This window comes from Dipteris shenzhenensis, chromosome 5, assembly GCF_047967505.1.
Source record: "Dipteris shenzhenensis isolate YYH24624 ecotype China chromosome 5, Dip_SZ_1.0, whole genome shotgun sequence".
NCBI lineage: Eukaryota > Viridiplantae > Streptophyta > Polypodiopsida > Gleicheniales > Dipteridaceae > Dipteris > Dipteris shenzhenensis.
Window position 1 is genome coordinate 37611679 of NC_141600.1, and position 15719 is coordinate 37627397.

The 15719-nt window shown below is 43.6% G+C and overlaps 1 protein-coding gene across 2 annotated transcripts in view; it reads right to left on the reverse strand.

Annotated features, from left to right (window-relative positions):
- The window catches only part of LOC147901978 (cytochrome b-c1 complex subunit 6-1, mitochondrial-like), a 51222-nt gene that overhangs the window by 9310 nt on the left and 26193 nt on the right, over positions 1-15719 (reverse strand). For both annotated transcript variants that reach the window (XM_087375201.1, XM_087375200.1), the window contains exon 2: positions 15267-15357. In XM_087375201.1, coding sequence (XP_087231327.1) covers positions 15267-15357 — 91 coding nt within the window. The remainder of the gene's footprint in view (positions 1-15266; positions 15358-15719) is intronic.

Here is a 15719-nt window from a genome sequence, read left to right on the forward strand (position 1 = left end):
ATCTAGACGAAGTCCTATTACATGCCACTAAGGGCAACTCTGGAGTCTTCGAAGCACTTGGTCACGCGAACCACCTCCTAGATGCTTGTTAGGCTCCCGTAGCGCTTATAAAAATAACTCTTCCTAGTACCTCCAACAATTAATTAAAGCGCACCACCATGGCACCCATTAATGGTTAGCGCTTTGCATGCAAATAACACACTGTGGACTAATTCTAGTCACGGTGGGCGTCCCCACTGAACACATGTGCACACATAACAAATATAAAAAAATATGTTTATTCTCTAGTTGACCGAAGTCAACGCTCTTGATCATAATTAAGGGGCTTTGACCAAGGGTCGAGGCACCTTAATTATAGTCAAGTCTCTTCAACCGAAGTTGGCACATCTTGGTTAACCGTAGTTAACCCTCTTGGCGCATGCCAAGTCTCGTTGACCGTAGTCAGCTCTGTGGTTCTCTGGTTAACCGCAGTTAACCCTCTTGGTAATAAACCAAGTCTCCCTGACCAAAGTTAGGCTTACGTGATCAGAGTCAAGTATCTTTAACTATAGTCAATTCTTTGACCATTAAAAGAACTCTTTGACCATAATTAACACATGAAAACTCTTTAATTATGATCAAATAAATTATCAACTGTACTTTCACTTAGGATATTTACATTGTGGTGACATCCCCTCGGCTTCTATTCAGTTGACCTCACCTAAAAAGCTTCCTTGTAAACATCCAAAAGCTGTGGATGATCAGACAACATGTCTTCATCCATCCACTTGGCATCCAATGCCGTATAATTCTTGAATTTTACAAGATACCTGTAAAACTCCTTGCCTTGAGAGCCTTTGCGTACAGTATGGTACACAATCTGTTCTGGCTGAAGGACCTCCTCCAGCTCATCCACTTCTGGTAAATCCTCTGATATTGGCTCTGTAGGCTCTGGCCCCTGGAATTTCTTTAAAAGACTCACATAGAATGCATTGTGAATCCTCCAATGCTCTGGTAATGCCAACCTGTATGCGACCTCATTCATTCTTTTTGTAACCTTGAAAGGGCCATAGTACCTGGAAGATAACTTTGCATACACTTTCGATTTGCCTTTAAACTTGCGGAGCCTAGCTTTCTCGAACTTTAAAAGTACCCAATCCCCTTCCTTGAGATTTAATTGTCTCTTATGCTTATCTGCAGCTCTTGAGACCTTTCCATTGCTGTCCGCACTTGGCTATAAGCTGTCTGGAGGTCTCTCACAAACTGATCAGCTGCAAATATTCCATCCTTGCTCCTCAGGATAGGTGGCAGAATCACCTTCACATATAGCTCAAAGGGGGCTTTCCTTGTAGAGCTGTGTATTATATTATTGTAAGCAAACTCTACCAATGGTAGGTACTTTTTCCTGTCTAAACCTTGGTTACCAATGTAGCATTTCAGCATATCCAATGCTGTAGAATTTGCAACTTCACTTTGACCATCTGTCTGGGGATGAAAAGAAGAAGAAAAATTCAGATCGTCTCCATATTATCAAATAAAGCTCTCCAGAATAGGCTAGTCATTCTGGGATCTCAATCACAAACAATGGACTTAGGCATACCATGGTGCTTAAAGATCTGTGCCATGAAAAGCTTAGCCATATGATCTTCCTTTATGGTTTTGCGAACCGGAATGAAATGAGCTTGCTTGCTGAATCTATCAATGATAGTCCAAATCCCATCATTCCTTGACTTTGATCTTGGCAAATAAAAAATAAAGTCCATTGAAATACTTTCCCACAGTGCCTGAGGCACGGGAAGAGGCATAAGTAGGCCAGGTGCCTTTCGTCTATCATACTTCACTTTCTGACACGTAAGGCATTCAATAACAAACTGATGTATATCTTTCCGCATCCCTGGCCAAAAGAAATGCCTCTCTAGTGCTTGAGTTGTTGCTGTAATTCCTCTATGTCCAGCACCGGGAGGTGCATGGCATTCCTCCAAAATCTTTTTTCTCATCTCTTGGGTGATGCATAGGCAGTCATCTTTCAGTAAATACCCATCTTTCAAGGAATAGTGACTCGTGGATTGTCCCTCTTGCATTTGCTGTAGAATCTCACCAAAATCTGCATCATTAGGAGATTGCTCCCTCATATCTTCCAGGTCCTGATGATAAGCAATAGTTACATTGTTGACCTAGGTTCTTCAGGACAAGGCATCTACCACTCTGTTCCGAACTCTTGGAGTATGGACAATCTGAAAATGATACATTGACAGCATGTTTGCCCATTTCATATGCTTCTCGGAAAGCTTTGTCTAAGTCAAAAAGTATCCCAGACTTTGGTGATCTGTTTTAACTGTAAAATCTGCACCCAAAAGATAATGCTTCCATGTATGGATGGCATGGATTACAGCCAATAACTCTTTCTCATAGATTCCCAGATATCTCTTTGCATCCCGGAGTCTCCTGCTCTCATAGGCCACTACATGACCATTCTAATGCAACGCAGCCCCAACACATTCCCCACAAGCATCACAATCCACATCAAATGGCTGATACAAATCTGGAACTATTAAGATAGGCTCTGTGGTCAGCCTCTCTTTGAGTGTGGTGAAGGCTGTCTTTTGAGGAATTCCCCATCTGAAAGCTGCATTTTTCTTAGTAAGATCGTGAAATGGAGCAGCTATATCCGCAAAATGCCTGATAAATCTTCTATAGTAAGAACACGGGCCTAGGAAACTTTGAACTTCATGTACAGTTTTCAGCTCTAGAGACAAAATCATTATTGTTGATTGAGTTAGCCACCTAAATGAGTGTCATGATTACCAATGCAATGATGGTTTCAGTAAAACACTCAAATTGCTTCTTAGACATGTAAAGTTTGGGGATCCAACTTTGTAGGCAAGGATTATAAGAAGAAATCCATGACTACATGGAAGCCATCTTGATGCTTCTTACCTAATGAGGTACTGATTCTTCTTACATAATGAGGTTCCAACTTTTATAATCCAAAAAGGATGCAAGAACTATGGAAGGAACATGTTCTTGAATGGCACGGATCTTTGTTGGATCCATCCGTATTCCATCTTTGGATATTATATGCCCCAAGTAATGGATTTCTTCCAGGAAGAATTCACTTTTCTTGCTGTTTGCATAGAGCCGATGATTTCTCAGCTCTTGAAAGACTATAGCAAGATATTCCTTATGCTCTTCTTCGGACTTAAAAAAGACAATTATGTCATCGAAGAAGGTACCAATGAACTGTCTGTAAGGTCGGAAGGTACGATCCATCATCCTATTGAAAGTAGCTGGGGCATTTGTCAATCCAAAAGGCATCACCAAATATTCATACAACCCAAAAGTAGTGCGAAACACTGTTTTGTGCACATCCTGAGGCTGTATCCTCACTTGGTGATAGCCACTCTTTAAGTCTATCCTGCTGAAAACTGAAGCTTCATTTAACTGATCCAGCACATCATCAATGCGCGGAATAGGAAATCTATTCTTGATGGTCATTTTGTTCAGTGCACGGTAATCGACGCACATACGAAATGAGCCATCTTTCTTCTGTACTAGCAGTACAGGGGAACAAAAAGGAGAAAAACTGGGCTGAATCATCCCCTTGGACAACAAGTCCTACACCTGAGTCATAATCTCTCCTCGCTGAGTTGCACTAACTCTGTATGGGGGCCTATTGGGTGGCTCGCTGCCAGGAATGAGTTCTATGCCATGATCCTCAGGTCTCTCAGGGGGTAGCTCCCCTGGCAAAGCGTCAGAAAAGCAATCTTTAAAATTTTCAAGAAACTGAATTTTATTCTGATCTGCCTCACTTATTTCAGCATGCATTTCCACATCTCTCTCTTTTACAAAAATCATGTAAGCTGAAACTGCAGACTTTATTTCTTTTCCAACAAAACTATTTGATACAATGGAAATAGTTTCCCCTCTATTCCTAGCAACCACACGATGTACTTTGCCCCTATGTACAAACTCCAGCACTCTTTCGGGAAGAGTCAACTTCACTGCCTTGCGGAAACCAAGGCATACCCAAGACTACATCATGATGTTTCAGTGGAGAAATGAAGAAGTCTTCCTGATCCACATAACTCTGTACATGAAGACGGAGCTTCCCTATCAAGGGAGTGATTGGCATAGGATTCCCACAGAACATCTGGTCGGCATCCAGAGCCCTGCCCAACTCCTCCGTCTTTATTCCCAGCCTCAGGGCTAGATCCTCTGATATAAAGTTATCAGTAGCCCCTGGATCAAATAAAATCAGTGCTTGCTGGTCTTTGACTTTTCCCCAAGATAGCAGCAATTTCTTCCCCCTGTGGATTTCCCTCCTCTCCACTAGTCCAAATGATTTTCTACATAGGAGAGAGGTGTTTCCACCAATAGTTTTGAAACATGACCCAGTATGTCAAGAATTCCTGCTGCCATTGGCTTTTGCGGTCCCCGTGGCTTCTCTGCCTCTTTTCCCTTCGAAGTTGAAGGCTTTTCTGGGCACTGGGCAGCCACATGCCCCTCTTTGCCGCACCTGAAGCATTTACCCTCTTTCCTGAAAGTTCAAGGGTAAACTGTGCTCTTCCCTTAAAGGGCTTTTGCACCTGGTTTCCCCTCGGCTTCTGAGGCTGAAATCCCCGCTTCTGAGGCTGCTTGTTTCAAACTTGGGGGTCGTTGGCTTTTTATCCCTCGGTAACCCTGCCTGTAGTGAAGGCACACCAGTAGGATCCTGCATGTACATGAGACTAGCCACATTGGCTGAATGCATGAGATCTGATATTTCTTTAATATCTTTGGTGTTCACTTAGGCCTGTATTTTTGGAGTGAGTACTGCCCTATACTTCCTGAGTTGAGTCTTGTCAGAAATATTCTTGAAAGGCGAAACCTGCAAGTATGCGTCCCAAAATTTCTGGTTGTAAGCCTCGACTGTATCTTGTGCTTCCATATGAATGCTCTCCCAACCAAGAAGGACATGACCCCGAAACTGTTTGGGAATAAACTGTTTATAGAAAGCTTTCTTGAAGTCCTTCCATTTCCTGGGGGCTACATAGTTGGTTGTTTTAGCTATCCACCATGCACTGGCTGTACCAGTCAAGTGTAAACCAACCATACGAGGCTTTGAGGGCTCACTGAACTTTTCTAGGCTAAAGGCAGCATCAAACTGCCTTATGAACTGCATAGCCTTTTCAGCTTGGCCATACTGGCCATTGTAAGTGGCAAATCTTACTGACTTCCCACCGTCCTTGAATTCTTTAGTCTCTACCTTCCTACTCGACTTCTTCTTCTTCTTCTTTTTCTTCTTTGACTTTGAAGATCCCGAAAAAGGAGATGATGTCGAGGATGAAGAGGTAGAGCTAGAAGATGAAGACGAACTAGATGAACTGTGATGATGCTTCACCTTCTTCTTCTTGGGAAGAGGACTTAACACTTTTCCTCTTTTTGCTCACCACCACTTCTTCCTGATCTGCTCCATAGGGAGGCTTCTCTAGCTTTCCCTCAAAAAGAGGTTGTACCATCCTGCGAAACAAGGGATCGCTTGTTGCCTCTCCCAACTGAGTAATCAACTCTCTATAGGCATTCTCTTTGTTTATCTGTAAAGCTTCAGTCTGCTATACCTGGTTAGACTCTGCCATTCCCTCATGGGATGATTGGGCATGTTGTTGTGAAGCCATCTCTGCAACTTGTCTGAGATTTGCAACTCTCTCACACACACTGTGTAAGCAACTGATGCACTCAGCCTTTGGTTTTCAGAGAGAAAGTACCTCAACAAGAGGTGTCTTGCATTCACAACTTGTGCTAGTAATGGGCTGTCAATTCAAAGCATATACCCACAAAGTGGCCAAAGCATCAACGACTGTATTGCCCCTTTTCTAGCTGCTGCAAAAAGCACTCAGAATGCATTTGATTCATCTTTCCAGTGCACAAAGACATACATTTTCTCTTTTCTGCAAATATCTGATTTCTCTGCTTTTCTGCTGCTTTTCTGACAGTAAAAGTCTGACAGATAGATGAAAATTGATGGCCAGAACTGTCTCTGCAACTGTCATTTTTTTTTTTTGACAATAACTAGATGAAGTAACCGGCTGGTTACTCTAACCAGACTGACTGGTTCTGGTATGGTTAGTCTGCAACAGGACTAACTGGACTAGTCACAGTTTGGTTACACTGACCAAACTAGTCTGGTTGGGTCAAGTTAGCTAGACCTCTGACCAGGGTTAACTAACCAAAGTTAAACTTAACCACTGGTCTGCCACATCAGCCTGCCACGTGTCTTGCCACGTCATCTACTGAGCTGTCTGCCACATGTCAGTGCCATGTCATCATATGCACATGCATGCCACCTGGCTGCCATGTCAGCTCGCACGTGTGGGCACCACGTCACCTATGTGCCATGTGTCTGTTGAATGCCTCTGCCACGTGTGCACCACGTCAGCTCGTGCCTTGCTTGCCACGCCACGCTGGCTGCCACGTCAGCCTAAGGTTCAAACCTTGGCTGGCTCACTGACGTCGCACGTCGCGTCTTCTGGAGAATCCGTCACATAACCTTCTGATAGCGCTCCACATCGCTAGCTCCGTTAACCAAACAGTCATCTTCCGTTGAGCGTCTCCATCAGTATCTCCGTCCATTCACTCTGGGCGTTGCCGTCCTTCAAACTCCTTAAGCCCCACGCAGTGGTTCCTGCCTCCCACGCCTCTATTTCAAGACCTGAGAACTTAGAAGCATAGCCATAAGCCACTTCTTGTAACGTGCGATTAGGGGACCTCTACTTGGAACTTTGTGAGATCTCAAATATACGCCACAATTTACAACTGTCTGAAAAGGCCATATGACGCAGAAACACTAGGCTCCAATCTACTGTCCAGCCTGCCTTTGGAATAAGTGTTCCTCGGTTATCACCCGACCAATCGTGCGTTCACAAACTTCAGAATTGCGCCCCCAAAATAAACGATTGCTACACAATTTCCAGTGAAGCTTCTTTTTGCACGGAGCCCGTACTTGATCGTCACAGCTACAAAGAGCTGTCAAGCCATGCTCCGATACCAATGAAACCTCGCTCCATATAATTACTGCAAATATTCTCTCTTATGCTCTCTCTCACTCCCTCTCTCTACGGATGCACTAGGGCCCAGGACAAAACGTCGGGCTGGACCCCCCCGAAGGTTTTTATTCATGAAGCGAGAAAACTGTTACAAAGTTCAATGTGGAGGTATTTGATACAAAATCCAACTTGGATCAATATTACAAGAGCTTCAAGCTCATTTCAAATTGGCAACATGCCACTTGTCTAAAATCTAGACTAAGTCCTATTACATGCCACTAAGGGCAACTCTGGAGTCTTCGAAGCACTTGGTCACGCGAACCGCCTCCTAGATGCTTGTTAGGCTCCCGTAACGCTTAGGAAAATAACTCTTCCTAGTACCTGCAATAATTAATTAAAGCGCACCACCATGGCACCCATTAATTGTTAGCGCTTTGCATGCAAATAACACACTGTGGACTAATTCTAGTCATGGTGGGTGTCCCCACTGAACACATGTGCACACATAACAAATATAAAAATATATATTTATTCTCTGGTTGACCGAAGTCAATGCTCTTGATCATAATTAAGGGGCTTTGACCAAGGGTCGAGGCACCTTAATTATAGTCAAATCTCTCCAACCGAAGTTGGCACATCTTGGTTAACCGTAGTTAACCCTCTTGGCGTATGCCAAGTCTCATTGACCGAAGTCAACACTCTCTGACCGTAGTCAGCTCTGTGGTTCTCTGGTTAACCACTGTCAACCCTCTTGGTAATAAACCAAGTCTCCTCGACCAAAGTCAGGCTTACTTGACCAAAGTCAGGCTTACTTGACCAAAGTCAAGTATCTTTGACCGTAGTCAATTCTTTGACCATTAAAAGAACTCTTTGACCATAATTAACACATATGAAAACTCTTTAATTATGATCAGATAAATGGTCAACTGTACTTTGACTTAGGATATTTACATTGTGGTGACACCACAACAATATTTTTCAATCTGTTCTGACAAGGGCTTATGCCGATAAGAGCTAACCGGCAAGAGGGCTTCCCAAAACTTTTTATTGTATTACTTGTGCCATGCTGTCATAACATCTACCTCAAAGGTGGTGGTCAACCACGTAGCTGAAAACACCTACTTAATCCAACTTCAGGGCACTTTGGGTGTCAGATTGTCATACACAGGTCGCTGCAAAAATGGAGGTTGCAGTGCATTCCCTCCAGCCTGTCCTGCACTGCCACTACCCACTAAAGGGTTTGTCAAACCAGTGCCATGCATACCAAACATACTTAAGGGTTTGTCAAACCAGCCCCATGCATACCAAACATACCTGTAGGAGCTCCAAAGATCCCTGACTTTCCACTCTCCATTCCTGGCTGCATGCCAGTATTGCCATGCATCATATTAGGCATTGTGGGCTGCATATCCCAAGATACATTGCCTTGCGTCCCTTGCATCCCAGGCTGAAAACCAACGGGGTAATTTCCAAGCATTTCTTGACCATCGTTAGCTTGACCAGCCATTGCTTGAAATTCGAACCCCCACCAAAATACCCTGGATGCAAAAAGGGTTGGGGAAAGGCTTGCAGCCATAGTCTTAGTCATGGAGAGCTCCATAGCTCAGCCTAGCCCTTCAGTGGAACTCGGATACATGCCCTCTTCAATGAGGGGACCAACAGTAATACAAAGGGGTATTACTAGTGATTGCCAGCCCCAATATAAGGAATGACGCTGGTACTTAGCATAAGCCTGATGTGATGCCTTCCAAGCAATCTCTCTCTCTCTCTCTCTCAGCAAGAGCAAGGACAACTTGCAAGCAAACGTAGAAACATTGAGATAATTTTGCAGACACTCGGGAATGCATGTCAAGATGGATAAGATTAAAATAATAGTGATTGGGTCACGTAAAGAACAGGTGCGTGTCACCTTCAAAAGAGAGCACCTAGAACAAACACACATAAATATCTCGGGCTGGATTTCATGGACAACTACAAATGGACTGCATGTGTTAATAGGAGAATACTAGGAGTTCTAAATGTGTTATATAGCTTCCAACATAAATGCAGAAAATCATATCTGTGGATTTGGGAAATGAGAAAATTGCTGTAATACACTATGCTTGTGCAAACAGTAATCCTCTATGGGGGCCCAGCCTGGGCACCTGGACTCTCTAGGACCTACTACCAAAGGATAGAAATGGTGCATAAACATTTCCCAATAGGGAATTAGGGGTTAAAGCACAAGCGCCCTACCCCATCCTACTGGCTGAAACAGCAATGATACCTGTAGAAGGGGAAGCAATGTGTCAATTCATGGCTTACCTCAACAAAGTTGAGGACATGGACACTAGGACGATACGGGCATAGGGAAGGAATGAGAAGTGGACAGCTATGGGATGCAGAAATACCTCAGGGGAAACATATCAATCTTTAAAGGCACCTAATTTGCAAAATTCAACTAGTTCATATGATCTAGAGGCGGAGAGGGGAAGATGGCAGACCCACGATCCCTAGAGAAGAAAGGGTGTGCAAAATTTGCCACCCAAGGGAGGTAGAAAATGAGCAGCATGTACTCCTAAAGTGTAGAGCCACACATCAGGGAATGTTATGAGGACAGCAAAAACAACTTTTAAAATTTGCTGCAGCAGCCAGCAAAAAAGCTGGAGCTACATAAAAGAGGACCATGGATCACATTCTCACGCTTAGATTTACTATTGAGGAGGCGAGGGCACGTATGCAGAGGGTTTATTGTTGCTTTGTGGATTTCCACATAGCCTTTGACACACTTCCGAGAGCCCGCCTCATCATGTGTTTGCAAGACTTGGGTTATGATCAGGAGATTATATGGGCTGTCATGGCACTTTATGAGAGAGTCTCAAGTAGAGTTCGGACAGGATCTGGATGGACAGATGAGATTTGAGTATGATCAAACAAGGGTGTCCTCTATCACCCACCTTGTTTGGCCTCTACATCAATGAGCTTGAGACAATCATACAGACATAGGGGGGGGCTGGATGCTCTCTCGCTCTAATTCAGATATTGCTTATGCAAACGATGTGGTACTCCTATCGTCCTCAGTAAAGGGCCTCCAAAGGCACTTAGATGCACTACAGTCGTTCTGTGAGTCGCATGATCTGAAGGTCAACCTTGGTAAAACCAAGGTCATGATCTTCAATACATCTCGGGTCACGATGCATAGAGAGCAGTTTACTTTTGACGGGGCACCAGTCGAGATTGTTTCACCATACATCTACTTGGGGGTTATCTTTTTCGGACCTATTTTCACTACGAGACCAGAGGATATGCCTCGTTGGTCAGGTTGGAGAGGCACTGCTTCTGTTCACATTTTCAGGACCCTCAAACCAAATGCACTCCTTGACTCCTTGGTTCAACCAACAGGGTTGTATGGCAGCCCTTGTTTGGGGCCGGTCCTGTCAATATTGAGTGGGCTCATGTGGATCGACTATAAGTTCTTATGCTATCACAGATGATTCGTGGTAAGCCGTCAATTCCTCACCAGATCATCCAGGCTGAATTTATATCTTCACCATTACAGCTCGATGCAGCATTCCAAGTCATCACCTACTTATATCGAGTCAGGGCATACAGATTACCATGGTTAGCATTGCCCTCTTCCATGGCATTATCAGCGGCAAGTGACCAGAGATGTTGGTTTGCACACACAGTGAGATGGTTTGACTGACAGGGGTGACTGCCATCCTTGTTAGACATAAAATTATGATCAAGAGACAACGCAAGATTGCATCCACAAGTGATCGGCAGCAGCACTCTAACTCTGATTTCATGCTATCGTTCCTTCACTCTTGATGAGGGGGAACCATAGTGACCTTGGAGCATACTTCACATTGTATTATGATGGCAGTCGCTCTAATGATGTTGTTGATGATAGTGATGTTGTAGATGACTATATCATGATATGACTATGTAGCATGTAGTTTTTTACTTTTTGTATGGGTGTGGATGCTCATTTATAGCTCCACCCTTTCAGCTGGCTTATATCTGGCTTATATCAGGTTTCTCATAGTCTCATAGACCCATCGGTCTTCCAAATACTTTAATAAACTCTTTCTTTCTCTTTCTTTCTTTCTTTCTTTCTTTCTTTCTTTCTCTCTCTCTCTGGAAGATACCTTCAAATTGATGCTATCTTCTAAACTGTGATATTTCTCCGTAGAGTCTGGGCACGAGGTTGGCACTAGAGTCATCCAAGAGACTAGTAGACGATGGGATTAGCACGGCATGGTACACACATGTATACAAATGGTTCGAGAGACAGGGTATTCAGATGGACCGACTCCCCCTCTTTCAGTTTAGCTTTGATGCACCAGACCCCCAATTCCAACAGGATGAGATCAACCGTATCATACGGTTGGATCTACTCCAACTCTATATGCTACAGACTTGTTGGGGGGGGGGGAGGGGAGGCAGGGGGGGACCAAGAGGTTCCCACCAAGATCCAACTCTACCACAACCACTTTTTAAGAGTATCAGAGGATGGACTGAAACCCCAGTACCTTGAGGACAAAGGAGTTTCACATGTAGTGAGGATTGCCATCGGACAAATGTGGGTCTCGTCCCACCAATTAAGGATCGAGGCAGGGAGAGGTGCAAACACACCTAGAGAGCACCAAATCTATAGACTATGCATGATGGAGGAGGTAGAGAAAGAGGAGCACTTTCTATGTACCTCCCCATTTTCATATGAGATCGAGGACGAGACCACTACCTCTTTTAGGAGGGGTTACGCTTTGGACCACTCTGTCAACTAATCCACTTCCATGACTAGGTTGCATTGGTCTCTACCTACTGCAGATGCGACGACATAGAGAGACCCTACTAAGGTAGATCACGTAGTAGGAGGTGACAGTACCACGGGAGACTGTGATAAACAAAGCACATCAACATGTCACGAGTTTCTACGCTTTCGAGTCAGCCCTAGGATATTACAGGGTCGAGGAGGAGGAGGTAGTCGACATGAGAACACAGTGGATCAATGGAAAGAGATGATGCGAAGTTGTGGAACCAGAGGGGCAGAGACCACGCTTGACCAGAGGCACATACTATGGATATTCCGCGTATCATGGCCCTCCTCAGAGGGGACCGGACGAGCCGAGTCGTATGGCCCATCAATTATAGAGATCATGGAAACCACAGCCCCCACCACACAGTGAGACTCGACAGACACAAATACGAGATATCTTCGCCACTCATCGAAGAGCCACCATGGCGCATGGATATTGTTTTAAGCAAAAGGAGTTTTCTTGGCTTTTTTTTTTTTGAGATTATTAGGATATCACTCAGAAAGGGCCTTAGTGAGCCCTTTGCTTCGGCCCATAGTACCTTGTATAAACTACCTTTTTTACTATACCTTATTACATAGGCCTGCAACGAGGCCTCTCGAAGATGTCAATAGATCTCTGTCTCTCTCTCTCTCTCTCTCTCTCCCCAATTAGCATTCCTTGCTTCCGTTCTCAACGGATACGATGGGCACACCTAGCGAGAGTATTCTTAGGCCATGGTTGCATAGAAACACGTTTTATACCTATATGAAACGTGTACGAAAATATGCAAAGGTAGCTATGAAGGAGGCGACAAGAGAAATAACAAAGCTGTTTGTGCAATGTGCATTGTCCTTTAATATTTGAACCCCTCGTTGAAAGTCAGCTATGTGAGCCTATCTTGCGCATTGGCTGTGAGTGGGAGGGTCCTAGCTATAAGACATTGCGTACACAAGGGCTGCGTCGGGAGAAAGAAGCATTCATGAAAGATATGGGAGAAGTACGCTTGTACCATGATGTGTGATGGGTGGTCTAATGTGAGAAAAAGAAATATCTACAACATTTTGGTTGCCGCTTGCAAAGGAACCATGTTTTTTGGTGCTTTAGATGCATCAGCTTCAAGGACAGTGGTAACACGTGCATATATATATATATATATATGGTCTCATTTGCGCACAGCAATCCTTGAAATAGGTGCAGCAAATGTGGTACAGGTGATCACAGATAATGGCTCCAATCGTGTGGCCATGGGGAGGATGCTTGAGGACGAGTTTCCTGCTATTGTTTGGACACCATGTGCTTCTCACAGTTTGGATCTCACGATTGAGGATAGAGGAAAGCTGCCTTTCATTTCTCATATATTTTCCACAGCTGTGAGCATGGTCAATTTTGTGACCAAAAGACCCAAGGTATTGAATATGTTGAGGGAAAATATGACCTCGAGCTTCTAAATCCCTTGAAGACACGGTTTGCTTGGAGGTTCATAATGTTGGAGAGGGTTGTCCGAGTGTGACATGACTTGCTGCACACAGTTGTTTCCCGTGACTTGTAGCAATGGGATGATAGGAATGAACCCAATGCAATAGCTTTTAGTCACATGGCCGTGAGAGATGCATGAAGGGAGGAGGCTGCAGCTCTGATGAGGACAATGAACCCCATGTACAGAGTTCTCCGCTTGGCAGATATGGCCGGGAGCACCATTGGGCTTCTCTCTGAGTTTATGGACAAACTGGGGGAAGCCATTGATGTATGTGCTGACTTGTCTGCAGATAGGTACTCAAGGGTCTTGACTCTTCCTTCATTTTCCAAAGTGGCAATGCCTAAAAGTATCCCTTTAAATTTTGTTTTCAGGTTTTCTAAACGTTGTGGGCCTTTCACTTTGATTAATGAAGGGGTCAGGACTTGAAACCGGCCTCTAATCACTCAGAGGGCAGTGGAACTAAACCTTTAATCACTTCAGCACTTATTTACAGCTCACAAAGCATATATCACAACCATTAACCATTGCATAATCACCATTTGGCATTTACCCATTTGTTCACAAACAAAACCACTAAAAAAGGGATGGAGGCTAGAATGCCCCTGCTCAACAAACATAGACAAGTGCACCCGATTGGCCCCAAACACCGTGGCGCCCCTTTCGGTATTTCTTAATATTTCACACTGAAATGATTACAAGTTGCATCTGGGAGACCTTCCTTACAACTGAGCACGCAGCTCCAATTCACTAAGCCTTCGCAAGGCTTTCAAGCATAGAACACCATCACATAAGTGCACTTAACCCATAGGCTCAACCCAAAGACAATCTCTTTTCCGAGTGCAATTCCATTGGCTGTCCAAATGCAATCTCACTACACCCCAGCTGCACTCTCTTTGACTGGTTTCCAGATGGTATTCACAAAGCTTTTCAAAGCTCCAAAATAAAATCAGCAAAGTACCCAACCAAAGAATGACTCATGTAGCACTGCCTGGATACCTATGAGCCAAGAAAGAGGTGGCATACGAGGCCAACCAATAGCTTATGGCAAAAAGAAATTGCAGCAGCAAAATCACAACTCACCAAGCCCTAAAAACTCAAACCAAGTCCTCAATCGCCAAGAGGACATAGTAGCCAATGCCCAATTGCATTCTCAGCCAAAGAGGAGTGCAAAGGCATGAAGAAAGAGCATTTACAAGAGCCGACCAGCAAGAATTCCACTGAAAAATGCGAAAAGAAGCACTTCTGTCGCGAAGAAATGGGAGTTCTTGGGCTCAAAAGAAGCGTGCTTCAGAGAGGAATGCATTGAGAAGGTTTTGGAAAACTTTCATCGCCGGAAAGTCCTCCAAAACTGTCAAAAACCAGTCAATTAGCGCGTGGGACCACTCGAAATTCAACAAAAAGCTGTAGCTTATCCCATTCAGCATAGGCAGGTGAATCCCAATGACATCGACATCACAAAGTGCAAGCACTAATTTATGTCCAAAAACCCGTGCATTTTCAATGATTATAACATTGACTCCAACAATATCAATCTTTACAGTTTTATAAACAAAAAGTAGAACACAAAGCTGCAAATGCATTTCAGTTTTGATAATCTTAAGCTTAGATAGTTATCCGCTTCACATTCTCCTATCTTGTCTCACAACACGTGCTTACTCTTCTCCACATAACTAAAGAAAAAATAAGCTTTGTTATTTCCCAAACAAGTCATCAGCTATGCTTTGGCCTATATTCTATATTTCCCCTCACTGTTACATATAATGCAATTGTGTTTTTAGGCCATTTCATACCTTCTATGGAAATGAAGATACTCAAATGGGATCCTGTACATGTAGTATAGTCCCTTTCATAGCTTCATTGACTCACAAAAGGAAGATGTTCTTGAGGTATTTATATTCAACGTATGACTTCATAACAAAAGCATGCAGCATCCATTTAAAAACACCTAGCATTTACAAATTGAATAGAAACATATGCATCTATATTCTAAATCACCAACAAACTTGCCTGATACACTAACAATTGCTTGACACATCTTGGTTTGCATAAATCCTCAAGTTCTTTCTTTGGATCCACAAGCTCATCAGATTCATCAGACCTAAAGGTTGATCACATGCCCAGCACATATGCATTAACATAAAAATGAATTGATACAACCTTAATTACATGCAAACCTCAACACCTCCTAAGAAACCGTATCATATCTCTTAAAGTGTGTAGATAAAGCTTAAAATAAGCGTGTCAAATTAGAGCAGCAAATTTAAAGCAGGTTCAAGGAAGCCAATATTCATGATATATGATCAAAACGGTGGGCGTAGAAGGCCCACCTCCGTTGACTAAAGGGGATGCAGTGTTCATAGTGGAGAGAGAGAGAGATTATTAAAGTCTTCGGAAGACCGATGGGTCTATGAGACTGTGAGAATCCTGATACAAACAAACTATGAGGGTGGAGCTACTAAA